A 26,766-nucleotide genomic window follows, 5' to 3' on the forward strand; every position below is an offset into this window, starting at 1 on the left:
GTCTCTAAAAAATGCCAAGGCTTTAAGGTAGAGATAAGATGATAATGATTGACCTTGTTCTGTTCCTTTATTTGGGTAAAAAAGAAAAGTTGAGAGGTCAGAACACAGTAGCCTGATTAATACCGTTCTGTTTTATCACACTGTTCCCCATTAGCTTGTGCCAGTCCTCCTTCTTTCTCAAGCATATAGAGCCAAAATGTCACTGTGACCAAACAATCTGTTATTTTCTGTCCTCATAGGAGAGGTGATGGTGGGACCTGGGTGTTTCTTCAGGAGCCTGAGGGGCAGCTGTGTGGGATAAGTCCTAGGTGCTTACTGCCCATATCCAGAGGCAAGCTTGCGACTCCCTTCCCTGTCACTATGCTCTGCTGACCCGAATTGCCAGCAGCCTTGGAGTTATTTCTTGTGCTCTTCTCAATCCTGCCTCTCCACTTAGAAGGTAGAGAATCTTGATTTTTAGATCAATAAGTTAAAGTGTCTTAGGTTTTTATTTCCTGTGAAAGATGCTACCTGGTTGTTGTGAAAAATAGATTTGAGAGTTTGTAATACAAAATTGTGGTCTGTCTGTCCTGTTTTTTTATATGTAAAAATTTTGTTGGTATATAGCAGTGATGCTTGAATTGTTATCTCAACACTTTCTTAAAAGAGTACCCGAAATAAACTTGAAATGTAAATATTGATTAGAGCTTAGAATTTTCTTCTGGGTCAGATCATTTCGGACCCATCAGTGTGGCTGTTGATTATTCTGGATTCTGGTGCAGCAGATTCCTACACCTCTCCCCCGGTATCAGATGTGTCCCTTTAGACACAGATCAGAGAAATGTCTGAGTGGATCACCATCCAGTCAGTACTTCCCTGGGTCCAGGGGAGATCCTCTGCCAGAGATTCTCTGCTTTCTGTCACTTTTACTGTCAGAGAGTCCTGCTCTGAGGGAAGGGCTGCTCTGGAGGAACTGCCAGTCTGGTGGGCCTTGCTGCTGGAAGCCCCCATCAGTGGGTGAGGGTGCTTCCTCATCTTTCTCTACTCCCAGTGACATCTTTATTGTGAAACTCCAAATTCTTTGGTCTCTGGATTGAAGCTGTTTCACCAATGATGTATGCAGCAGAGGTGGACCAGTAAGCTGCAAAGGTTAGGAGAATGGGTATCGACCCCTAAGCACCTGCTAGCATTTCTGCCCTCACACTTTGACCTTAAACACCTGAAAACTTTTGGCCCACCTTTAGGCCTTTGATTAGAGCTGTGGGCTGAGCCTTATACTTGAAATGACCCTAAATGTTGCCATGTCACCTGTGTCTCCTGGCCTCATCCTTGTAAGTACCTAAGTGTCATTGACATCAACTCTGTGACTCGCAAACTTCCTATTAGCAGTCCATCCCTGAACATATCTCTGCACCCAGGGTCTGCTGTTCGGTTCCCTGTTTGCCCCTTCATGCTTTTGCCGTGTGTCCCCTTCCTCCTGGGCCTTCCTGGAACACCCATGTGCCTCCTGGATCCTCACTGTGGTTCATTCTGGTGGCGCTGGTCAGGGCTGACTGCACGTCAGGCATGGAACTCCTGCTCCTGCCTGCCTCCATGCTCAGACTCTCAATCTGGCCTGTTTTTGCAGGATGTCATCATTCTTGTAGATTGTCTATCAGGAATCCAGTGTTCCTTTATCTAGACCAGCCCCACCTTCAGGGACCAACCTGCAGGTCATCAGAGAGGTCCAAGCAAGAGGAGCTGGATTTTGACACAGGCCCCATAGAATTCAAGGCAGTGGCTATGTGGATGGTCTTCTCTTTCATGCTCTTAGACATGCCATTGTGGCCAAGGGGCTGGTGTGCCCCCGAGTGCACAGAGCACCTCTAGGGGTCACTCTGGCCTAATGTCGCACTGCAAGATTCAGTTTCAGCTGTGACACTGTCCCAGCACAGAACTTCCAGCTCCGTAAGCCACAAAGAACGCAATCAGCCTCACGTCAGGCTCCAGCCTCTCAAACTAGATAGAACAGCAAGAGTTTATCTTGTTCAATGGGCCTCATGTTTATCTCACATCACAATAACCTAGCTGCTTAAACTTTATTTTGAGATATTTCAAGCTTACAGAAAAGTCAAAAGAGTACAATGATTGCCCCTCTCCCAATGTTTTGTCTCATTATTTTCTCTTTTTTTTCTTGAACCATTTAAAAGTAGTTTTTTTTTTTTAAAATGTAGACATGACACTTTTTAATACTTCAGCTTGTATTATCTAAGAATAATGACATTCTCCTATATTTCTAAAATATATCTAAGAAAATTACAAAGAATTCAATTATCTAATAAACAGTTTCTATTAAAATTTGCCAAGGTGTTCCCACATGTCTTTTATGCTTTAAAAAAAATCCAGGTTTCCATTGCAAGGTTTATAGTGTTACATCTAGTTCTTAATCTAGAACAGTCTGCCTGGTGAGGCCAAAAAAATCTAGATTCTCCAACCACATTCTTGAGATTTTGATTCAGGAGGTCTGCTGTGAGGATGGAATCTATTTTTTAAATAAGCAACACTAGTGATTCTGATGATCAACCAGGTTTGTAACCAGACTGTTCTCTCCTCTGCCTCCTCCCTCTTCCAACATATACATACCTTAGACAGGAGTCCTCTGTCAGATAGACCTTTGAGCTTCTGAATATCTCTAAGGGAGAACTTTCTCCTATGCCTTTGGGCCCCCAGGGAGACTCAGTTTTCTTTATAGCAGAGCTTCATAAAGTTAAGCTGCAACCTTCCCTTTTACTCCTGTCCATCAGTGACAGGCCCAAACTGCCATTCGAGGCCACACAGAACTAACTGGCTGGCATCTACTTTTCACCTGATAGTCCTTTCAAGATAGGAAGCTCATTAAAGACACTGTGGCATCTCATTTCATGCTCAGGTGCATATTAATCTAGGATGCTTCCTCATCATGGTTTTCTGTGCTCACATCTGGGCAAAGCATTAGGACGTGGTGACAGCAGTGCTGAATTGAGTTGGGGTATTGACCTCTCTTCTTAGGGACACTCCACTTTTCTTACTATATCATTGGTTTATGTGGAACTCACTCCAACTAACAGCCTCAGGTCTTTTTTGCATGATCTACTGTCAAATCACTTTCCCGTTATGCATTTACATAGTCAATTTTTGGAACACAAATGTGGGATTTTATGTATGCCCAACTGTTAAGATTTCATCTTGTTATAGTTTCTACTCATCTTCAAGCGAGTTCACATTCTTGCTGATCCTGATTTGGCCATCTGACATGTTAGCTGTGCCTCCCGGCTTTGAGACTGCAGATTGGATAAACGAGCCTTCAATGTGTTTGTTAAAAACATTGAATGAGACAGAGCCAAGGAAGATCCCTTTGGTTAAAAATTTATTTTACATGCCAACCAGCTTCACACACTTACCCAACAAGTTTCATGTGGTAATGTGCTCTGATATTTTCTATTAAGTTCATTTCTGTTTCTTTAGAAAGGAAAACAACACTAAATCGACCGCACAATGCAGAAGTGGGTCTCCACCACAATTTGCCCATGAGTCGCTTTGGGACAGGAAGAGAACATGCCACATCTCTGGGTTCACACAGCATGGCTGGGCTAATGCTTTGGACACCTGTGGTAGATGGGTCCCACTTCTCATGCTCATCTTTCTACTTATCATTAAGGCAACCCTGGGCAACTGACTTCATCCTTCTGAATCAGGTTCCTCATCGGGAACAAGTTGAGAATGACCTGCAGGATTGGTTGAAGACTGAATAACATATGCAGTTTAGTAAATTCTTCATAAATGGTAGCCAGTTCCTGTGAATCCTTGAGATTGGTTATTGGTGACTGATAAAGGTCATCTTGATCTGAGAGGGTGCAGGACAGAGCCTGATCTCAGTATGGTGTTAAGCTGTGGACCCAGTGGAAGCAGTTTTGTCTCTTCCCAAATCCTAAGACTTGGTATAATGTGTCCTACCTGCCCTTGACCATATCAGTGCTTTATAATTTGCAAAGAATTTTCCCATCAGAATTTATTCATTCTACCTAATTTGAATCAGTGCTATTCATTCCATTTCACAAAGGAGGAAGCCTAAACTCCAGGAATTTATCCAGGCTTTCCACCTTCCAATCTAACGTGGACCCTACAGCCCTGTAAGGTTATTGCAGCTATTTTAATTTGCTTTATGATTCAATCATTCATGCATTTACTCATCTTAGCCCTACGATGCCCTGCTAACTTTTTAGAGGCAGGTACAGCAATGGAGTTGACTCTTTCCTGGGGCCCCTACAGGGTTCTGCCAATAGTAGGTGCTCAAGAAATGTTTTGGAGTTACCCCACAAGTCAGAAAAGTGGAGCTCATCCTGCTGGAGTCCTGATGTGCTCATTCTCCGTGTGGTCGGGCGGGCTGGGAAGGGTGGGGACCTGGGTCTGGCTGTGCGGTCGTGGGCAAGCCTGTGTGAGTACAGCAGAGCGGTGGGCCTGTGTCCCGGACACCCCCAGGGTACTGAGCATTGCTGGCAGCATGCCTTAATTCCCAGGGTGATTTCCCCGGGCGCTGTACATTAGGCTTTGCAATATCTGATCACTGGTCTGGGGCAGCTCATCCTGGTAGGAAGATGGGAGCGAGGAGGTGGCAGTCAGAGTGTGCTAAGCAGAGACTTTTGTGCGTTTGGTCCCGGGGGAAGCAGAGATAAAATTAGGTCTTCCAGCTGTGTGCAGGTGTGAAGCCCCACCCTCTCCCCTACCCCCAACCAGGAGCTCAGAATTATTTCCATGCTCTCCGTTTCCAGCCCCAGTTACTCCACAGGCACAGATAAAATGTCCTGCCTTGGGTAATGCTAAGGTCCTTTGTACCCAAATGTCTTCTAAGGCTGTGGGGGTGGGGACGGTGGCAGGCAGTGGCTTCAGTGTGCTGAGCCCCACCACCCCCAGCACCGTTGAGGCCTTGGCACAGCTGGGCCAATGCTGTCAATCCCTGACACAACCCATGAATGGCCCGTGACTTCTGCTAGCCTCCCAATTGCTGTGCTCTGTCCCCTGCCCTGCCCGCAAGTCACTTCAGAGAGAGCCTTTGACCCCTTCACTTTCAGACACAGGCAGGGTAGACCCCAGCTGGGGCCAGAGATGGGAACCCAGGACAATACAGCATGATTGTGCCCTCGCTCCCTATGCGAAGCTAAAACTTGAATAGACTGGCACTCCTCAGGGATAAATGTGCCCCTCCGTTCCCCTCCATCCCATAGCCCTTGGGACCCTGTTCTCAGGGGTCCCCAGGCTGATGCTCAGACCCTTCCAGATTCTGGTCTGGAGTCAGAGCCTTTCTTCTAGCTCTGGTTCCTTTGTGTACTTGTGATACGATTTTAGGTAAGTGGCATCTCCTCACTCCTCAGTTTCCCTATCTGTAGAGACAGTCTCCAGGGTTCCTCCCCATTTGATGCCTTTTAACTATCCAGGCAGAGCAATCCTTGGGGAAAGGCAGCAGCAGGGCGGAGTGCAGAGGAGGCGCAGTGGGGCGGGCTGGAGGCTGCAGGGGTGGAGTGGGCCGGAGTGGGCCAAGGGCCTCTGAGGAGGTGTGAATGAGGGAGGCAGAGCAGGGCCAGTGTGGACAGCCCTGTCCCAGCCCTATCTCCCGTCTGCGACACCCTCTCCACACCCCGGCCCTGATAAGCGGGTGTGAGCCACGGCAGCCTTGTGACAGGCCCTTCGGCAGGGAGGGTGATGGCGGGGGTCCACTCCACTTCTGAATTCAGACGTCAGCATCTTTCTCCCCTACCCCCATTGCCCTGTCAAACTAGACAGTCCCTACCAGCCAGGCAACCTCCCTGCCACCAGCCCTAGGCCCTGAGACTTTGTTTCTGCTCCGTGAAGCCCCAGCCTTCTCAAGGGGTGGCAGGAACAGACCTCCCTGGGTCCTTTCTGGCAAAGTCCCAAAGAGGATGGCCGCCCGCCCTCCAGGCCTGTTCCCGCAGCGACTGCTGTTGCTGGGGCCTGGCACGCACGGTGCTTCTTATCACCAATGGCTGGTCCTCTTGTCTCCTCTCCTCACCCCGTCTGCTCTAGGCCCCGTGGCCATCACTTTGCAAGTATCCTCCCCAGCGCCCCAGCTTCGGGGCCACTTCTCTGTCTGGGCCCACACTCTTTCCTCTAAGGCCCCAGCCACTGGTCACCAGAAGGCAAAGGCTAGAAATCCCTTCTTTCCGAGTTTTTGTGGGCATGGGGTGGAGGGAGCAGAGAAGTCTTGGAGAAAGAGAATCAGAAACTTGCAGCTCTAGGGAAGGGAAGAGGAAGACAAACAGGACTGAGTCAGAGGCTACAGGGCCTGTGGCCAGGCCCCCATCAGCTCCCTTGCACACCAGGCCCTGTCCCTATGGCCCCAAACTCTTAATTCCCTTCCTCTCTCTGAAAGGCTCTCTTCTGTGTTCAGAGCTGAAGATCACTGTGATTGGCAGGCTCCCGCCATACTGCGCCAGGCAACCCCGCCTGTGCGTGTGTTTGTGGTAGGGGTTGCTTGTCCTCTGTGTGCATTCCTGCCTGTGAGTTCTATCCTCAGCCTCTGCACAGCTTCGGAGGCATCAGAGCACACTGACTGAGGGCACGGACTGCGGCCCCGTGGCTCAAATCCCAGCTCTGCCATCTTAGCAGGCGGGGGAGCTTGAGCAAGTAGATTAACCATTCTGTGCCTCAGTTTACCCATCTGTAAAATGACGATGACGGCATTGATGATAGGTAGTACCAGATACCTTGCAGAGCTGTTGTAAGTACCAAATGAGTTAAAACATGTAAAGTGTTTTGAACAGTGCCAGGCACTAAGTAAGTACCATGTAACGTTTGGCCATTATTACTGTTTTTGTAAATTTTATTTTAATGTAATTTCGAACTTACATATAGAAAAGTTGCAAGAAATTCCCATACACCCTTTAAGCAAATTCAATAATAGTTTATATTTTGCCCATCTATTTTATCCTTCTCTCTTTCCTCATGTGTGTGTGCGCGTATAATGTTTTTTGTTTTTTTTTTCTGGATCACTTGAGAATAAGTTGAAGATATCATGCCTTTTTACCCCTAAATACTTCAGTGTGTGTTGGTAAGGACAAGGATATTCTTTTACAAAACCACAGCACAGTTATCAAAATTAGAAAATGTCACATTGTGTAATCCACAGCCCATGTTCACATTTCATCCGTTGTCCTAATAGTCCCTCCTTTATGTCTGCTTTTTTTTTTCCTCTTTCAGGTTCATGCATTGTATTCAGTTTTCATGTCTCTTTAGCCTTCTTTAACCTGGAGGAGTTCCTCAGCCTTTCTTTGTGTTTCTTGAACTTGACATTTTTTTTACATTTTTTATTTTTTCATATTATGGGGGTACAAATATTGTTAGGGTCACATATATTGCCCCTGCCATTCCTCCCCACGCCCCCCCCACCTTACCAAACCATCAAGTATGTCCCACTCTCAAGTGGTGCTCATCGCCCTATTTTGTAAGTGTAAATTCTTCCCCTCCTTCCCCCTCCCATTTGCCCACCACCCGATAAAAGTTTAAACCCGTTATCCAAAGTGAGGTGACACAAGATCAAGAAAACGGGCTCCACATCTACTCGCCATCAAATTGGTACTGACTGATTAAAACTATGATGCTCGAATGGGGATAGTACCCACTAGGGTTTGGGGGAGGGGGAGATCTTAGGGTTGTGGTGAGCATAGTGGGGGGGGGGAGAGGGAATACATCTAAACCTCCCAAGGGAAAGGCTAAGATATACAATGTAACCCAAAGGTCAAAAAAAAAGGGAAAAAACAAACAAACAAACTTGACATTTTTGAAGGGCACAGGCCAGTTATTTTGTAGAATGATGTCACTCAGATTCTCTTTGATGTTTCCTCAAGATCAGTTTCAGGCTGTGCATTCTTGGGACACTTACCAGACAGGCGCTGTGTCTTCCTCAGAGTGTCCCATCGGGAAGGCACACGGTGACAACCGCTCCATCTGTTAGAGATACCGTCTTTGATCACTTACTTTAAGGGGTGTCTGCCAAGTTCCCCCCACTGTAGCATTACTACGTTCCTTTTGTAATTGATAAGGAGTTGTGGGGAGATACTTTGAGATTCTATTCCTCATCAAACTTTTCCCCTTCACTTATTTTCACCCACTGATGATTTTCTGCTCCATCCTTCCTTCTAGACGTACCAGTTCTCCCATTCAAACTGGCTCCCGTGTCTTTTGACATGTCCCTTCATCGGTCCTTGAGCCCTTCTTTGCCTTCTGGCACAACCAGATGGTTCCCCAGTCATCTGGCATTTTCCCTGCTCTAGCCCTGAGTCTGCCGTTTTACCAAGTAGCGGCGGTTCCCTTTAATGAAGCATGGTTTGTAGAAGCCAAGGTTCGGGGGCTGGTGTGCTCATTGACACGGGCTCGTTACTGCTTTTAGTTGGTCACGTATGTTTATTATCTGTTCGCTTAGATGTGACAGGGAGGCGGGGCGGGGGGCGCAGCACTGAAGAGAATGCAGCTTAGGGGCGAAAGCTGGGGAAAGGAGCAGCGAGGTGACTTATGAAGAGCTTCTCCTCTCCTTCTCCAGCATTTTGGGTCTTCCCCGCCTGCTCTTTCCTTCCTTTCCCGCTTCCTCATGACCTCATCCCCCTGCCTTGGTCAGAATTCCTCTGGAGATTCCAGCTGTGGGAACCTTTAAAACCATTTCCCCGGCTACGTGTGTGATATCAGAGGCAGACAACTATGTGACCTTTGTGTGTGAACAGCCAAAGGCAAAGATAATTTACGAGAAAGTTTTTGCCTAGCACAACCCTGTGACAAGGTGACTGGGGAAGACACATTTGGAAGATTTCCACCTGGAAACGTTCCTTTTTCCTGCATGGAGAGCACTCAGCCCCAAGCCTGTGTGGAGTCTGAGGGTGGGGTGCTGCTGGGGTCTGTTCTCCAAATAACCCTTTTCAAGGCTCTGAGGACTAGCAAGGAGGATTTGATTTTTTTTTTTTTTTTACTTTTTCCCCATTTATTTTTTATTTACATATATTCGTGGGGTGCAAGTACACTTTTGTTGCATTGCTGTATTGCACTGCGGCGAAGTCAGGGCCTTCGGTGCAGCAAGGAGGATTTAAATGCCTGGTCCGGCCCACCCTCCTGTCCACAGGTCTCAGGGAGTTTCAAGCAGAAGTAATTGGAGTCCAGGGAAGGGCACTTGAACGGCTTTCTTATTTATGCAAATGGAGGGTGAGCGCGTGGCTTGTGCCCCCCACTTGGAGTTAGTTAACTGCTTTGAGACAGACCCAGAGCTTTCTTTCCCAGAGATCTCTGGTGTGAAAAGCGGGTCCCTGGAGGAAGGGCATTCGTTGACATAAAGTGCCCAGAGCCTCCGGGAGGGGAGAAAGCACTATTCACCTGCTGCACCCTGGGACTGGAAGTGAAGGAGGTCTGTTGGGATGGAGGGAGGTGCCCACAAGAAAGGCCTTGGGCCATGGGGCTTCTGAAATAAGATTATCTCTAGAAGCTGGGTGCAGTGGTGGCACATGCCAGTAGTCCCAGCAACTCGCGAGGCTGAGGCAGGAGGATCACTTGAGCCAATTAGTTCAAGACTAGCCTGGGCAACATACTGAGATCCTGTCTCTAAACAATAAATAAAAAATCGTGGCCACACACAGTGGCTCACACCTGTAATTCTAGCATTTTGGGAGGCTGAGGTGGAAGGATCATTTGAGACCAGCCTGAGCAACATAGTGAGACCTCATCTCTACAGAAAATAGAAAAATTAGCCAGGTGTGGTGGCACATGCCTGTAGTCCCAGCTACCTGGGAAATTGAGACAGGAAGATCACTTGAGTACAGGAGTTTGTGGTTGCTGTGAGCTATGATGACATCACTGCACTCTAGCCAAGGTGACAGAGTGAGACCCTGTCTCAAAGAAAAAAATTAAAAAAATTTAAAGATTTTTTTAAAAAAGATTATCTTGGGGAACACAGGCACTTAGAGTGGTGACTGAGGTTTGCAAGCTGTGTCTCCTGGGGGAGGCTGACTTTGGTGTGGTGTGAGGCTAGCTGGGGAGTTCTGGAGACTCTGCCATGCTCGACTGTGCTTGTGCTTGTGGCCAGGGGCTGTGGTTATCCACCTAGACGTGAGTCAAAGTGGGGGGCCCCTGAGCTCCACTTGACTTGGAGGAGTGACCCTGTCTTCTGGTGGCCTGGGCTGAACCCTCCGAGGATGTTGTGAGTGTCCTCGAGAATTACATGGCAGTGCTGGTGAGACCCCTAGTCCATTTTGTTTGTCTTTAAGCAATTCAAGCAGACAATGAAAGTCTCTTAAAGGAGAGACTGGATAGATCATGTAAATTTTATTTTATTTTATTTTATTTTATTTTATTTTATTTTATTTTTGAGACAGAGTCTGACTCTGTTGCCTGGGCTAGAGTGTCGTGGCGTCAGCCTAGCTCACAGCAACCTCAAACTCCTGGGCTCAAGCGATCCTCCTGCCTCAGCCTCCTGGGTTGCTGGGACTATAGGCATGTGCCACCATGCCTGACTAATTTTTTCTATTTTTAATTGTTTGGATAATTTCTTTCTATTTATAGTAGAGACGGGGGTCTCCCTCTTGCTCAGGCTGGTCTTGAACTCCTGAGCTCAAGCAATCCTCCCGCCTCAGCCTCCCAGAGTGCTAGGATTACAGGTGTGAGCCACCGCGCCTGGCCCATGTAAATTCTTGATTGGTTAATAAAAAAAATTAAAAGCAGGTTGAGGCCACCTTTGTACTTTGTGCTCAGGGGACAGTTCATGTAGCCGGTTCACAGCAGCCAGAGAAGCCCGTGTCTTCCCCGGCACCAGTGGCATATGCGCTGCCTCACGCAGGTACTGGGAACTGTTCCGATCTGGGTGGCTGGGACCCTGCGTTAATTCGGAGGTAGAATGTGTCCCCGGTGGACCCTCCATTCTGCTTGTCAAATACGCGGTGGCGCAGATGTGGGAGGTGGGGGCCTGCCCGGGAGGTGATCGGAGGTGGCCTGAGACCAGAGGAGCCTCCTCTCCCACTTTTGGGTGATCTGTCCATCAATTTTGCATGCTAAATAGCTCCCAAGTGTTGCACTCTCCACTGTCCCTGTCCTGGCCTATCATCTCTTCCCGCAGAGACCACCTGACGGACTTCCCCTCATTCATTCTTGTCGCCCACAGATCTTTCCCTCAGAGCAGGAAGTGGGATCTTTCTCAAGTATAAACCTGATTCGCAACCACACCCCTCTCCCCAAATAACGAACCGTGCATGTAACAATAAACCTCTTCCGTGGCTCCACGTACCTCCGAGTCGTGTCCTGACTCCTTTCCTGGAGCCCCCAGGCTGGACACCCTCCCCTCCCGGGGTCCTGCTGTGTGGGCCGTCTTTCCCGTCCAGCCCAGGGTCTCCCTACCTGCTCTTCCCTCTGCCCGCAAGTGCCACCGCAGATCAACTCAGATGCCACGACTTCCACAGAGGTCTTCCCCGCCTCCCTGCCCTGGTTATCCTTCCTCATTGCACTTTGCAGCCCCCTCCATGCTTTGTAACTATAAACAGCCCTCGTTTGTGGATTTGGAGGTTCACAGGCCTCCCTAACTTCACCGTGAGCAACACGAAGACAGAGACCTTGTCTAGTTTAGGTCATCCTTATAATTCCAGAATCTGTAAGATGCTCAATGCGTGTTTGCTAAAGGAAGAGTGGACTGATGCCTCGGTTTCCCCAGCTGGTCCCATGTGTAGGCTGACCTCACTTGGTGGCAGCGAGAGAGGGAGGGGACCTGGAGCCTCCAATTCGGCCCCACGGCTCAGCTTCAGCCTTCATTTACCCTTCAGATGCCATAGCCTGCGAGGGAGGGAGGGGGCCTTGGTCAAGTGGCAGGGGGAGCCGGCAGGGACAGAGGTACGGCTTCACAGCGAGGGTGTCCTCAGGGCTGGGTGGTCTCAGCTGGGGTGCAGGAGCAGAGAAGTTGGCTTCAGGGGCTCCATGGCTGGGGCCTTGTGGCAGGCGGGTGGTGATGGCAGCTCTGAAGGGGTGGCTGGCCCAGGGGAGAGGAGGCGCTGGGTGGCCCGGGTGCCAAGAGTGTCCTGGTGGGGGCTGGTGGCCGGGCAGAGCTGCCCACAGTCAAGGAGGTGACGATGAGTGTGAAGAGCATGCTTAGGAGAAATGTAGGGCTGGAAGGGCTGGAAGGCCGGAGATTCCCCTCCCAACCTCACCCCTGCTCCTGATCTCATCTTCCCACCCCCTGCGCCCCGGCCCTTGGCGGCAGCTCCTCTCGTAGCCGATCTGATCTCGAGAGCTCTCTGGCCTTCAGCCCCCATGACCCCCTGCCCTCTCCCAGCCTCCAGTCCTCCAGTGGCGCCCGCCCTGCTCCTGCCCTGCGAGCGGCCCGGCGCTGCCCAGCTGCAGCCTTCTCTCAGCACCTCCTCCTCGCTCCCTCGGCACCCTGGCACCAGCCCCAGACCGGTGTGTGTGGAGCACTCCTGCCGTGCTCCCCACCCCACTGCCCCCTGCAGAGGGGCCCCGGGACTTGAGATGCTCCCCTTGGGGGTCCAGCTCTCCCAGAGTCGGGGGGGGGTGAGGACAGGGCTGCTGGGGCCTGGCCCTCCACGGCTGAGGCGCTGTTGAAGGGAGGTGGAGGGGTGGAGTGGGGAGAGCATGCCCAGTCCCGGGGGCAGGGGAGGGCCCTGTGAGGCCACACGGCTTTCTCCAACCTCCCAGTATCTGTTGGTCTTGCCTGGTGCCACCTGCCCTTCCCAACTCTTCCCGTCTCCTCCATCTCCCCGGGTCCTTCCCGTTTCTCATGGTCCCTCTCATGGGTGCCCGAGAAGCTGGACTCCAGGCCCTTCTTTGGGTCAACTCAGTGGGGGCTGAGCTTCCTGCTGCCTTGTATGTGTGACTCTGGTGTCCCGCAGGCCGGTGGTTGCAGGGGAGCCACCGGGTGGCAGAAGCGACCTGAAAGGTGTGTTGGTAAACAGAGCAGTTCTGGAACCCAGCGCGTCTGCTGTGGACAGGACTTAGAGATGGTCCAGTCCTCCCCGCCCCCCACACAAGCATTTGCAGATGGAAACACAGGGCTCTGAAGGGGGAAATGGGATTGACGCAAACAAGTCACATAGCGGTTAGTAATCATTATCACTGTGCTGGACATTTATTAAGTGCTTACTGTATACCCGGGATTACTGTACATTCCTTATAGGCTTTAACTGACCCAGGCCTAACGCCACCCTAGCAGGTGAGTAGTGTTATTTTCCCCATTTCATAGATGACGCGGTGGAGACCGGAACAGTGAGGGCAGTTTCCCCAGATCACGCAGCAACGGAAATTGTCCCCTTCACAGGGAGTCCTGACCTTCCAGTGATGCAGTGAGCGTATGAGCATTGTTCAGAGTTCCTTGAAAACAGTGGCAGACATGTCACCAAAGAAGATACGGCACGTGAGGCCAGGCGCGGTGGCTCATGCCTGTAATCCTAGCACTCTGGGAGGTGGGCGGATTGCTCGAGGTCAGGAGTTCGAAACCAGCCTGAGCAAGAGCAAGACCCCATCTCTACTATAAATAGAAAGAAATTAATTGGCCAACTAATATATATAGAAAAAAAAAACTAGCCGGGCATGGTGGCACCTGCCTGTAGTCCCAGCTACTCGGGAGGCTGAGGCAGGAGGATCGCTTGAGCCCAGGAGATTGAGGTTGCTGTGAGCTAGGCTGATGCCACGGCACTCACTCTAGCCTGGGCAACAAAGCAAGACTCTGTCTCAAAAAAAAAAAGAAGAAGAAGATAGAGCATGTGAAAAGATGCTCAACATCATTCGTCATCGGGGAAATGCAAATAAAAACTACAAGACCCACCCGCTCGAGCAGTTAAAGGAAAAAGTAAAAAGACTCACAATACCAAATGTTGGCACGAATATAGAGCAACTGGAACTCTCGTTACTGAATGAAGAGTGAACACACATTTTAGAAAGCAGTTTGACAGTTTCCTATACAGTTGAACATACTCACTCTACTTACATAATACGGAAGTCCAATTCCTAGAGAGAGAACAACACAAGCCCACACAAACACCTGTACACCAATGTTCGTAGCAGCTTTATTCACGACAGCAAAACATTGTGAGCATCCCAAATGCCCACTAACTACTGAGTGGAAAACAGACCAGAGTATGTGCACATAATGGGGAACTTCTCGACATAAACACAGCAACCTGCTGGACTGCGCGCTACGCCAAAGAAGCCAGGCTCAGAGGCTGCACGCAAGCATTATTCCATTCGCACAAACTCTCCAGAAAAGGCAAATCAGAACAGAAAACAGGTCAGTGGTTGCCAGGAATGGGGGATAGGAACTGCTGGATATCTTGATTATGGTGGTGGGTATACTGCTTGCATACTTGTCAAAACCCATCAAACTGCACATTTAAATGGGGCGAATTTCATTGTATGTAAATTACACCTCCCTAAACCTGATTTAGAAATAAAAGCGGTGGGCTGGGAAGGGGTGGAAAATAGGAGGGTCACTGGGAGGTCGGAAGAGGAGGGAGGCGAGTCAGGCCAGTCCCAGGGGAGAGTGTACCAGGCAGAGGGGACAGCCAGGGCACAGCAAGGACAGCCAGGGCCCGCACGAGTTGGTGTGGCTGAAGTGGCGCGAGAGACGGCTCGTAGAGGGTCTCCGACAGGCGTGGGGCTGGATCAGGGACTGAATTGTGGAGGGCCACGGAAGGGCGTGGGCTTTTACTCTGCGTGCGACGGGGCCACTGGAGGGCTCCCACACGCAGTGGTGTCATCTGACTTGGTTTCAGCAGCCCCTGTGTGGAGAGTGGTGGTGCAAGGACCAGTTAGGAGGCCACTGCAGGAATCCAGGACAGGGATGACATGGTGGCCCAGCCCAGCGTGGTGGCAGTGGAGGTGCTGAGAAGTGGCTGGACTTGGGCTATATTTCAAAGGCGGAGCCAACAGGACTTCCTGCCGGAGTGGACGTGGGATGTAAGAGAAAGAGAGGAAGCAAGGATGATGTCAGTTTTTGGCCGGAGCAGCTGGAAATCCAGCCGGGCACCCCCCTGGGGGCCGTTGAGTGGCTTTAACTGCCTCCTGGGGTCTGTGGATGAAGCCAGGACAGAAAGGAGGGGCTGGGCCAGGCTGTTGGCTCTGGGGCGCAGGGAATGGCTGCACATACTGGTTATTCCATTACCCTTTATTTATTGGCCTTATTGGCTTTTGTCATTTCCTCGCTGTCTCCTGTCTGGAGTGAAGGCTATAAATGTGATGGATTGATACAGGATACAGGAGGCCCAATTATCTCTGCTAAACCAGCCTCTCCTCTTGGGCAAGCCCTTCCTGCCTCCTCTGTCGATGCAGCAATGCCTACAGCCTTGCGTGCAGAAGAGGCCTGGTCCCCGGCCTTCCAGGAAAAAGGGTGCTGCCTGAGAGGTGAGAGGCAGGCAGATGGTCCCCAAGGAGAGACAGCTCCAAGGAGAAATCCTGGAGGCAAGCTCAGCCCCTGGCCGGTGGTGCCTAGTATCTAACCCAGCGCATGCTCCCTGGAGCGCTGCCTCACACAGGGGCTGGCACGGAGCAGGGCAGCAGGAGGACAGGACATGCCGCTGGCCGGTCAGCCCACATCCGGGGAAGGGGGCTCTGCTCTGACCTCGCATGCCTTTCTGGAATCTGAGCTGGCCTATCTCTGCACAAAGGCTGGGATGATGGGGCTTTTCTCTCCGGCAGCAGGTGCCTGGCAGCTGCCCGGGGATGCCAGCCCCGTGAGCTGGCATGGGAGGAAGTGCTTGTCAGGATGGTCATTACACGTGCTGGGCTCAGGCTGGCTCTGCTCCGACCCCTGCCGCTTGGGCTGGCTTGGGACACCCGCAAGAGGGTGGTGCCTTTTGATGGGCCCCTGGGGTCCCTCTGGGGTCACCCCCAGATGGAGCTTGGCAGCTGCCAGCCTTAGCATTATTTCTGAACAAAGTCCCTTGGCCACCCTCTGATGCCCCTTTGGCCTGTGTGCCTGTCGCTGGCCCTGGGAATGCCCTGAGGCCCCTGGCCCGAGGGAGGTTGGGACAGGAAGCCTGAGATTCAATCCTGGGGTTTCAGGCATCTCCCTGTTATCCTCCTCCTCCTCCTCCCGGACACAGACCCTGATTTCAGCCTCCATGCCTCGCGTGTGCAGGAGTGCATGTGTGTGAATCTGCACGTGTTTTTCCATCTGGGTGACACTCTCAAACGGCCATGCGTCTGACCTCCTTCCAGAAAAACAAAGAGTAGAGGGTGGAACTGCTGATGAGAAAAGGGCAGGAGACTTCAGAGGACAGGAAGTGTTCAAATGGAGGAGACGGTCCAGGGGACCCCAGCAGAGTGAATCGGCTGATTGATTGATGTGTTTCTTCTGCAAACATTCCTGACTCCTCATCTGTGCCAGGTACTGGGGAGGGGCTGCAAACCGTGTCGTGAACAAGCAGGCCTGGCCTGGCCTTGCACAGCCCTTGGGCTCGTGGTAGTAGAGTGCTCAGAGCAGTGGTGGGGTGCAGAGGCACCGTGGCAGCACAGACAGACGCTGGGGAGCAGCCGGGGCCAGGAGACACTAGTTCTCGAAGCTTCCCTGAGCCCCTTGGTGGCTGCCCTTGCCTTGCTCTCAGTTGCTGTCTCCGCTGGTAGGAGTGCCTGGCCTCTGCGTCCCCAGCCCTGTCCAACTTTCCGGGCACAAGTCTGGTGGCTGTCAGGGCTGCCGGTGGAGAAGCTGCTGGCACGCGGGCGGGGAACTGCCCGCGCCGTGGCCTGAGGGTGAGAGCTGACGTCTGAGCGGGAGTGTCTCTCCCTGCCAAGGGCTGAGGTCCCTGGGCTGCATGCCTTCCCTCTGACATAGGAGCCGGCATCTGTCACTCACAGAGCCACCCGCTGCCTGGACCCCAGCCCCAACCCACGGTGCCCAGCGACAGCTGTGGCATTGCAGCCAGCGCAGGCCTCCTCTCCGCCCGGCCCTGCCCCTCACGGCTCCCTCCAGGTGAGCTGCCCACATCTCCAGCAGGCCAGGCCCACCTCAGGCAGCCAGGTTTTGTCCCCACCCAAGGGGACAAAAACGCCCGACTCCAAGCCTTGGCTTCACAGACAAGGGGGAAGCCACCTCGCTGGCCCAAACCAAGGAGATAGTGGGAGAGGAGACCTGACCCCCTTCGCAGCTCATGGTGGGGTCGCAGCTTCGGACCCTGTCTTCCCCTCATGCACCCCTCAAGTCACTGACTTACTAGCACATGCCAGCTGCCGAGCTGGGTCCTGGTGTGGTGGTGAGTAACGCTGACAGGGACCCCATCCTCGTGTTGCTTTCAAAGTCTTTTCACTGGGATTCCTCATGAGAAATTTATTTTCCATCACTCACCGAGTTACACAGACACAGGCGTCCACCCAAGTTTTATGTATATCTGAAATAATAGTTTTATAAAACAATAGTTTTATAAAACAACATCACTCTTTCCACACAGGCTACACTGCTATTTTAAATTCTGATGTTCTTTTTACAAAGGGTGGTCCCAGGATGCTGGCAGTGGCTCACGCCTGTAATCCTAGCACTCTGGGAGGCCGAGGCGGGAGGATCGCTCAAGATCAGGAGTTCAAAACCAGCCTGAATGACAGCAAGACCCCATCTCTACTAAAAATAGAAAGAAATTAATTGGCCAACTAAAAATATATAGAAAAAAATTAGCCGGGCATGGTGGCGCATGCCTGTAGTCCCAGCTACTCGGGAGGCTGAGGCAGGAGGATGGCTTGAGCCCAGGAGTTTGAGGTTGCTGTGAGCTAGGCTGATGCCACGGCACTCACTCTAGCCTGGGCAACAGAGTGAGACTCTGTCTCAAAAACAAAAAACAAAGGGTGGTCCCAGCCTGCTTCTCTGGGACACAGCCTGCCCTTTGAAAAGCTCTCCTCCGGCAGGGGAAAGACAACTAACCGAGTGCCACAGGAGCTTGGGGTGGACTGTCCCTGCCCCAGTGTTGACCGAAGGACCAATCCAGAGGTCTCAGGGTGCCAACGACACACGTCTCTCCTCTGAAGATGGCTGACGAGGGAAACGGCGCCAGGCATATTCGCAGCGAGGACGTGAAAAGGGGTCTGAGAGAGCAGAGGGCTGAGGGAACCCGGGAGCCAGTTTCTTTGGCAAGAGCTGTTGCTGTGTTGTTCCCAGGACCCTGTCACCGTCCCCTGGGGAGAGCTGTGGGGGGCACATGCCACCTTCTAAACCCAGGCCTGTGAGGGGGCTTCGGGAGGCTTCTCAGAGAACTTTGAGATGTCGGAGGCACAGAGGCCGAGAAAGCTCGGGTGGATGGGCGAGCGTGGTGTGACTCCGGCCCTGGGACCCCTCGGTGGGGGCTGCAGGCCCGCTGCTCCGGGGGCGGCTGCAGCGTGTGCTGCCATCAGGGCACCATCGGCCTGTCCTGGGGAGAAGCCACCCTGCCACGCTGGCTCTGAGCACTCCCAGGTCAGGCTGAGACTGCATGGACAAGGTAAGGTGACGGTAGGCTGCTGTGCTTCCACCCCAGACCGAGCTGAAAAGCTACAGGATCTGCCTGGGTTTTCATCCAGGCCAGGGAAGGTGATCTCCACTGAATACAGCTGAAGGGGACAGGGAGGGGCAGAAATAGAGGTTGGGTTCTGTTACATCAGGGCTCATGTTTGCTGGCGTTCCAGCTCATGAAGCATTTGTGGGGAGCATTGGGTGCTGTGGTAGGGTGGGGAGGGACGGAGAGCAGGGCCTGTCGCAGGGAAGGCCCTGCGTGGTGTCGGTAAGGTTCTCAGCGGAGGGATGTTCAGGTGAGGCCTGAGGACAGAGTGGCAAGGAGAAGAGTGTTCTGGGCAGGGCTGGGAGGAGGGCGGGCTGAGCCTCTGAGGGGTTGGAGAGAGAGGCTGGCAGGGCTGCAGGCCTTGTGAGGGGTTTGCCTTGATCCTGAGGCAAAAGGAGGCCAGTGAGTGGTCTCGTCCAGGAGGTGATTACCTTGGATTAAAATAGCCCTCTGGTAGCTGAGTGGGGGGAGTTCGGAAGGGACGAGGTTAGAGAAGGAGCTGGCCTGGTGGTATCTCTGAGGTGAGGTACTGGCCTCAACCAAGGAAGGGTAGCAAGATGGAGCCCAGTGGTGGGATTCGAAGACACCAGGAGGCCAAGGAGAAGAGGGGTGCGGAAGCAGCGGAGGGTGGCTGATGGAGCACCTCCACAGACAGGCCTGGGGCGAGGCAGAGGCAGTCAATGCTGGACACGAGCTTGAAAGCTCTGGAGATGCCCCAGACAGACAGCGGGACATGCTGGCCTGGGGCTGCAGGGAGAGGCCCGGGCTTGGGATAAAGACTCAAGACTCTTCTTCCAAGCCACAGAGGGGACAAGCATGTGTTTCCCATGCTCTTCCTGGCAGAGGGAAGGGGGCTGAAAGAACTTGAACATTCGTCAGACACTGGAGGACGTCTTCCCAAAGGAAGCGGAAAAGGCACACTCGGTAAGACAGGAGGCGGCACAGGCAACAAAAAACAGACAATTTAGACTTCATGAAAATTGAAGCATTTTGTGCACCCAAAGACAGTATTAGCAGAGTAAAAGTAACCATAGAATGTGATAAAACATGTGCAAATCCTATACCTGATAAAGGATTGAGGTCCAGAATATATAGAGAACTCCCGAAACTCAACAGCACAAAAACAACACAATTCAAAGGACTTGAATGTCCCCAAAGAGGATACACAAATGGCCAATAAGGACAGAAAAAAAAAATGCTCATTTCACTAATCATTAGGGAAATGCAGCTAAATCTACAATGAACTAAAATTACCTCAAACCTCTTAGGGTGGTTACTATTGAAAAAAAAAACAACCCAGAAAATAACAAGTGCTGATGAGGATGTGAAGAAATTGGAATCCTTGTGCACTGCTGGTGGGAATGTAAAATGGTACAGCCACTGTGAAAAACAGTATTCCTCAAACAAATAAAAATAGAATTGCCACGTGATGCAGCAATTCCACTTCTGGGTAAATACCCCAAAGAAATTGAAAGCAAGATCTCAATGATATTTGTGCACTCATGTTCATAGCAGCGTTATTTACAATAGCTAAAAGGTGGAAGAAAACCAAGTGTCCATCCGTAGGTGAATGGATAAACAAACTACATACAACGGAATATTATTCAGCCTTAAAAAGAAAGGAAATTCTGAAAAGTTCTGAAAAACTTCTGGAAAAAATTCCTAAAAAGGAAGAAAATATGCTACAACATGGATGAACTTTGAGGACATTATGCTAAGTGAAATAAGCCAGTCACAAAAGGACATATATTGTATGATTCCACTTATGCGAGGCACTTAGTCAAGTTCATAGAGACAGCGAGTCGAATGGAGGCTTTTAAGGGCTGGAGGGGAGGGGGAGTGGGGAGTTAGAGTTTAATAGGTACAGATTTCAGTTTTACAAGATGAAGAGCATCCTGGAGATGGATGGTGGTAACGGGTGCACAGTGTGAATGTATTTAATATGTCACTGAACCGTACAGCTAAAAATGGTAAATTTTATGTGTATCTTACTACGACTAAAAAAATTGAGAAAGAGAAAAGCAAAGCAGGAGGAAACCCTGGAGAGGGTGGTGGCACACACAAGATGAGGACCAAGAAGGCACTGCTGCACCCAGCCTCGAGGAGGTCCTGCATGCTGGCAGAGCATTTTCTTGGCAAGTGCTGGGCTGCCTGCAGCAGTGAGGTGCAGTGGACCGAGGAGGGAGCAGGAGGTGAGGGTGAGGAAGCCGGTGTCAGGTGTCACAGGTCCCTTCTGCACGCCAGGGGAGCTGCCCCTGGCCGGACACCTGGGTGCCGTCTATCCTGCCCTGAGGCTCTGACTGGAAGTCCTAGAAGGCAGGACCCGGGAAGTCCTCTCCTGGGGAGGGGCAGACTGCTCCACCCACACCCCACTCGTCCTGGACCAGCCCACACTCCAGGGAAGTTTTCCTGGAGGAAAACTCCAGGCCGTTTTCCTGGGAAGATAACCGCAAGTCCTTCCGGGTTCTGGGAATCTCCCTGTCCCCAGCCCCCGGCACTGCTGTTCTCCAGACTTGGTCAGGACCAGTCCTTTTCACGGGCTCCTTGGGCCTCTGCCACCACCCTTGCCAAATCCCAGCACAAGAACAGAGCCCAGACCAGGTCATGTAAGCCATTTATTGGATTGTTTTAAAAATATGTATTTTATTTATACACGAAGTTTGGTGAGAAGTGCTCGATTAGTTCAGACGACATCTGGCACTGATGCTTGTCCCCCCTCCTTCTTCCTACCCTCTTCTCCCCTCCTGGTGGCTACTGTGCAGTTCTAGGAATAAAAATGAGAGCCACGCTAAAAGCTAAGGGGTCGGGTCTAGCTCGTCCCTGCCCTTAGCCACACTGTCTGTGGATAGCCCTGGGCACCTGTCTCCAGGCTCCCGGGCTGTCCACACACACACACACACAAAACCACAGTCTCCTTCCGGCCAGCTGGGCTGGCGGCCCGGCCGCCTCCCAACCGCATTCCTGCCTGTGCGGCGGGCGCTGAGTGCCCAGGACGGGCACTTGCCTCTCCAAGCCTTGAGAGCCAAGCACAGAGATCTACAAAAATAAGATTTCCACTCAGAGAAGTGTCACTGGGACAGTTAAAACCGAGTCCCGCACTGGACTCAAAGGGGACACAAGAGAAACCTCTGGGGGTGGGGTGGGGTGGGGGCTGGGGTTGCCACCAAGGGAACTGGGGTGACAGGAAGAAACATAATACTTTATGCGCCGGCAATGCCCCCCCTTCAGCACTGCCATGAGTGTCGCAAACGTCCAGCCCTCTGACAGCTCGGCGAGGTAGGTTAGGAGCAGCCAGCCCGGGAGGGCGGGTGAGACTGAGGTGGCCCGTGCGGCGGACGCCCGGCGGCCGGCGGCGGTGGCTCTGCTGGAGAGCTGGAGGCGGGCAGCCGAGCCCCTGCCTGTTCCCGCTCCGCCAGCTGTTCCCTACATTAACAGATTTGCATATGCTAAATAGGATTGTCAGCAGCTGAAGAGGTCCTGGGGTAATTGGACTAGTAAAAGTATTTTTCCCTGAAAAAGCCTTCTCCTAAGACCTACGGGACATCCTGGACCCTGCCCCGAGGAGGTCCTGCGTGTGGGCGCCACCAGGACCCCGGGCTGAGCCAGAGGGGCCTGGTCCAGGCCACGTTGCTCCATCTCCCAAAGGGGTTCATCCCCCTCCCAGGGCACAAGAACCCGGCCTGACCATCCTGAGGCCCCTCCCCACACAGGGCCAAGCTGCCCTCCCCACTCCCAGGCCACCCCGTCTGGAGAGAGGCTGGGGACCACACGGAGATCCCTTCTCCACATGGTCAGAGGCAGAAATGTCCAGAGAGAGCCCTGGAAGATGGCTCTCTTTGGACAGGCTGAGGGGCCGCCACAGCCGAGCACTGTGGAACTTCCCAGGCCCAAACCCACAGGGCTCATCCTTCTCCTCCCTCGGCCTGTCGGGCAGGGCCGGCCAGGTTCCGGCCGCAAGGACAAGCAGTACGCCAGGCCCTGAGCAGGGCTGGCTCCCTCGTGCCCCTCGGTGTGAAGGTTAATACTCTTATGGGAGGGGAAGAGGAGGCAACATCAGTGCCTTGGACCGGCCCTGGGGCCCAGGCTACTCTCCTCTGGAAGCTTTTTATTTTTGTAGGACCGATCCCACTATGGCCTGCATAAAAAAAATGGGCAAAAATGGGACCTTGGAGACAGCAGGCCAGGGTGAGCCCCACTGACAGGGACGCCATCCGTGGGGGCCAGCGGAGAGGCCTATCTGCCTTAGGCTGGGGCAGAGGTGGTGGCCTGATTCTCGCCTGAGGGCAACCTGGAACCCCGTGGCCTGTGTCTGGCTTCCGTGTGTGTGGGTGAGGGGGTCAGCCCTCCTGACACCTCAGCCCAAGCTGCAGGGGTCCTGCTCCCCCCTGTCGGGGCAGCGAAGGCCTGTGGTGGCCACACTGCATTGCACTTTTGCTTCGAGAACAGAGTTCCGGCTGCTCCATAGACGCTCTTGTTCAGGGTTAAGAAGAGGCAGCGTGAAATGCTGCCGACGTCCATGGAAAAATCTTTAGTTCTTTGCTCAAGTAAAAAAATATCAAATATAATAAATTTATGAAAGCCCATTCACAACATGTACAGTCTCAGTTTTCTATTTCGCCTCAGCAGCAGGGATGGAGTTGCTTTTCAGAGCCACAGGGCGTTTGCCTGAGCAGACCAGGCCACGGGTATGTGTGGGGCCTTTGGGGACAGGAAGCCCTGAAAGGCCAGCTCTTTCAACTGCTCTGGCCACCCAGATGCGCCGCGGACCTCTGCCTCTCGTCCGCGGGGCTGAGGCTGCTCTCTCACCCTAGAGCGCAAAGCCAGGAAGGCCCGGGCTGGTGTGTGACTGCATTCGGGTTTGCCGCGGTGCAACAGGCTGCCTGGCAGCGTGTCCTGGGCCGCTGGGGCGAGGCTCACACGATGGACTCCCGGTCCCTGTCTGGGGACGGGGGGAAGTCGGCGAGATCTTCGCTGCGGCTGTAGTCAGACACCGGCACCTGGAGGTTGTCGCTGGTGGCTCTAGTGACGCTGTCGTAGGAGGGTGGGAAGGAGGTGGAGGAGATGGAGCTAGAGGGTGGGCCGAGGGGCCGGGAGAAGTTCTCGTTCATCATGTAGGCGATGAGGCCCTCTCGCTCAGGGGCGTCTTGGTCAGAGAGGCCGCTGCTGCCCGCCTGCTGGCGGAAGAGGAAGGAGGCGTGCTTCATGGAGCGCTGCAGCAGGTGCCTGCGGAAGGCCCTCTGGATGACCGTGGCCGACACCTCCTCGTGCTTGCGCCGGAGCGTGGTGGTGATGGGTTCGTAGGAGATCTTGGACGGGTTGGCCGCCATGAACTTCTCCTCCATCTGGATCTTCAGGGCGTCCATCTCCCCAGACTCCCCGAGGACCCTCTTGGTGAAGGCGAAGAGGATGTCCATGCAGTGGATACGGTCCCCGCTCACCATGGGCAGGTCCATGTTGATGAGGTTTATCTGGTTGGGCTTGGCGATCCGGAGCGGCTCGGACAGGGCGTCGGCGAAGTCGGACAGGGCCGAATACTCAATGAACTGGGTGGCCTCGGGGTCGAATTTCTCCCAGATCTCGTAGAACATGTCAAAGTCGTCCTCGCTCAGAGGCTCGGTGCTCTCCTCTGTGGCCACGCTGAAGTTCTCCAGGATGATGGCGATGTACATGTTGACCACGATGAGGAAGGAGATGATGATGTAGGTGGTGAAGAAGAGGATGCCCACGGCTGGGCTCCCGCAGTTCCCTCGGGAGCCATTGCTGTTGGGCAGATTGGGGTCACAGTAGGGGGGCCCCGTGTTGAGGATGGGGCTGAGGAGGCCGTCCCAGCCAGCCGACGTGGTGATCTGGAAGAGGCACAGCATGCTGTTGGCGAAGGTCTGGAAGTTGAACATGTCGTCGATGCCGGCCTCCCACTTGACATAAGCGAAGTTGGCCATGCCGAAGATGGAGTAGATGAACATGACGAGGAAGAGCAGCAGCCCGATGTTGAAGAGGGCAGGTAGGGACATCATGAGGGCAAAGAGCAGCGTGCGGATCCCCTTGGCCCCTCGGATCAGTCTGAGGATGCGGCCGATTCGGGCCAGGCGGATGACCCGGAAGAGTGTTGGGGAGAAGAAGTACTTCTGGATGATGTCTGAGAGCACAGTGCCTGTGGGAAACAACAGAGACTGTGGCCACCGAGGGCACCTCTGTCCTCCCCCCAGCCAGCATCACTGGGGGAAGGCAGGTCTCTGTACAGCAACGAGCCAGGGAGAGGAGGTTCTTCTAGGAGGATTGGGTCAACTGGGCATGTGAGGACTGCCTCCTCCTGCCTCTCCAAGTCTCCGTTTCTGCATCTATGATGCAGAAAATGAGGACCCACATCCTTTGCAAAGTGCCTTCTCAGCCCCTTTGTTCCTTAATCTTCAGGGTATACCTGCACCATACAGCCATTCTAGGCCCATCATCCACATGATGGTTCTGAGGCCAGAGGGGCCCTGCTTGGCACCTTGGCAGCCCAGCTTGGACCAGAACTCAGGCCTTTTCGCTCATCACTACTCAAAGCGTGGTCCAAGGACCAGCAGCCTTGAAATCTCCTGGGTGCTAATTAGAAATGTAGAGTCTCAGCTCCACCCCCAGCCATTGTGTTTTAACAAGCCCAGATGATTGTGTGCACATTGAAGAGCAAGAAACACTGGTCCAGAAATCAGTGCTCCCCTGACACCACGACACGCCTCAGGGTCTTCTCTCAGCCTCTCTGTGATGGTTTCTATCCCCTCCCCACTCTGCTTCCTGCCAGAGCTTCCTCACCCCGGAGTCTCTAGTGACTACCTAGGTTTGGACGTTTAAGGGGCGTGGAAATAAATTATAGGACAAAGAGCAAAACCAACTTGTCTCATACAGGCCCAAGTGCCCTTTCAAGACTCCTCATATAATGTCGCTGGCTCACATGTGGCCAGTGCTTACTGTCAAGTGGGCAATGGGCTTAGCACTTTATAGCCATCATTTCATTTAGTCCTTCCCGTCACCCTAGGAAGTGAGCTGATACCATCATCCTCATTTTCCAGAAGAGGAAACTGAGAGGTGAGATAACTTACCCAAGTTGCCACCCAGTGAGTGAGAAGCTGGGATTTGACTCAGACATGCTGGCTCCAAGTTGACCTCTTAACCATGGCTGTCTGGTATGGCCCAAGCACGGGACCAGTAGAAGATCCCAAAGAACATGCTGTCCCTCCTGAAGTCTCTGAGACTGTCCCCCAGTGGTTCCATTCCTGCTGCTGGCATTCCTGCGTTCTCTAAAGCTTCTCTCCATTCTGATATGGCACAATCTCACTCCCACCCCTGCCTGGGGGTTCTGTCCCCCCAGAACATTCCTGACCCTGCTTTATGCTTCTTCCCATCTGTCCATCATTGCAGCAACAGGAATGCCTGCCCTGCCCCTGCATTACCTTGGCATTGACCAGAGGCAGAGGCATACGTCGCAGAAAGACAAAAGTCAGAGTCACCCCAGCGGGAGTAGAGCCCCATGGAGCTAGGGTCAAGAATTTGGGTTCCAAGTACAAGCAATGAAAGAAAAAATAGAAATAAATTGGACTTCACTAAAATTAAAAACTTTTGTGCTCTAACATACACTACCAAGAAATGAAAAAAACCCACACACTGGGAGAAATACTATTTGTAAGTCATACATGATAAGGGCCTAGTATCCAGAATATATAAAGAACTCTTACAACTCAACAATAAAAAGATAAATAAGCCAGTTCAAGGATTTGAATAGAGATTTCTCCAAGGGAGGTATATTATACAAATGACCAATAAGCACATGAAAAGATGTTTAGCATCATTATTATATCAGAAAAGATACAACCCGAACCTCAGTGAGATACCACTTCATACCCCCTAGAGTGGCTACCATAAAAAAATACAGACAACAAGTATTGGTGAGGATGTGGAATAATTGGAAGTCTCATTGATGGTGGGGATGTACAAAGGTGCAGCCACTTTGGAACCCAGTTTGGCAGTCCCTCTAAATGTTGGATTTGTGGTTGCCAGGGGCTGAAGGGAATGGAGAGGAGAAGGGAGTGAACACTAAATGGGTAGAGTTTCTTTTGGGGCGAAGAAAAATTAGATAGTGGTGATGAATGTGCAGCTCTGTGAATATGCTGAAAACCACTGAATTATATGCTTCAAGCGAATTCTATACTGATGTTCTGTGAATTTTATGGTATGTGAATTATATCTCAATAAAGCTGTTATATCAAGAAAAGGCACCTTGGCTCTGAGGTCA

The 26,766-nt window shown here is 52.2% G+C and overlaps 1 protein-coding gene across 1 annotated transcript in view; it reads right to left on the reverse strand.

Moving 5' to 3' along the window:
- Positions 1-21,099: 21,099 nt before the first annotated feature.
- SCN5A (sodium voltage-gated channel alpha subunit 5) overlaps positions 21,100-26,766 on the reverse strand; it is a 99,904-nt gene continuing 94,237 nt past the window's right edge. Inside the window, exon 28 of the mRNA XM_012756399.2 lies at positions 21,100-24,648. Coding sequence (XP_012611853.2) covers positions 23,411-24,648 — 1,238 coding nt within the window. The 3' untranslated portion in view covers positions 21,100-23,410. The remainder of the gene's footprint in view (positions 24,649-26,766) is intronic.

Source organism: Microcebus murinus, chromosome 1, assembly GCF_040939455.1.
Source record: "Microcebus murinus isolate Inina chromosome 1, M.murinus_Inina_mat1.0, whole genome shotgun sequence".
NCBI classification, from domain to species: domain Eukaryota; kingdom Metazoa; phylum Chordata; class Mammalia; order Primates; family Cheirogaleidae; genus Microcebus; species Microcebus murinus.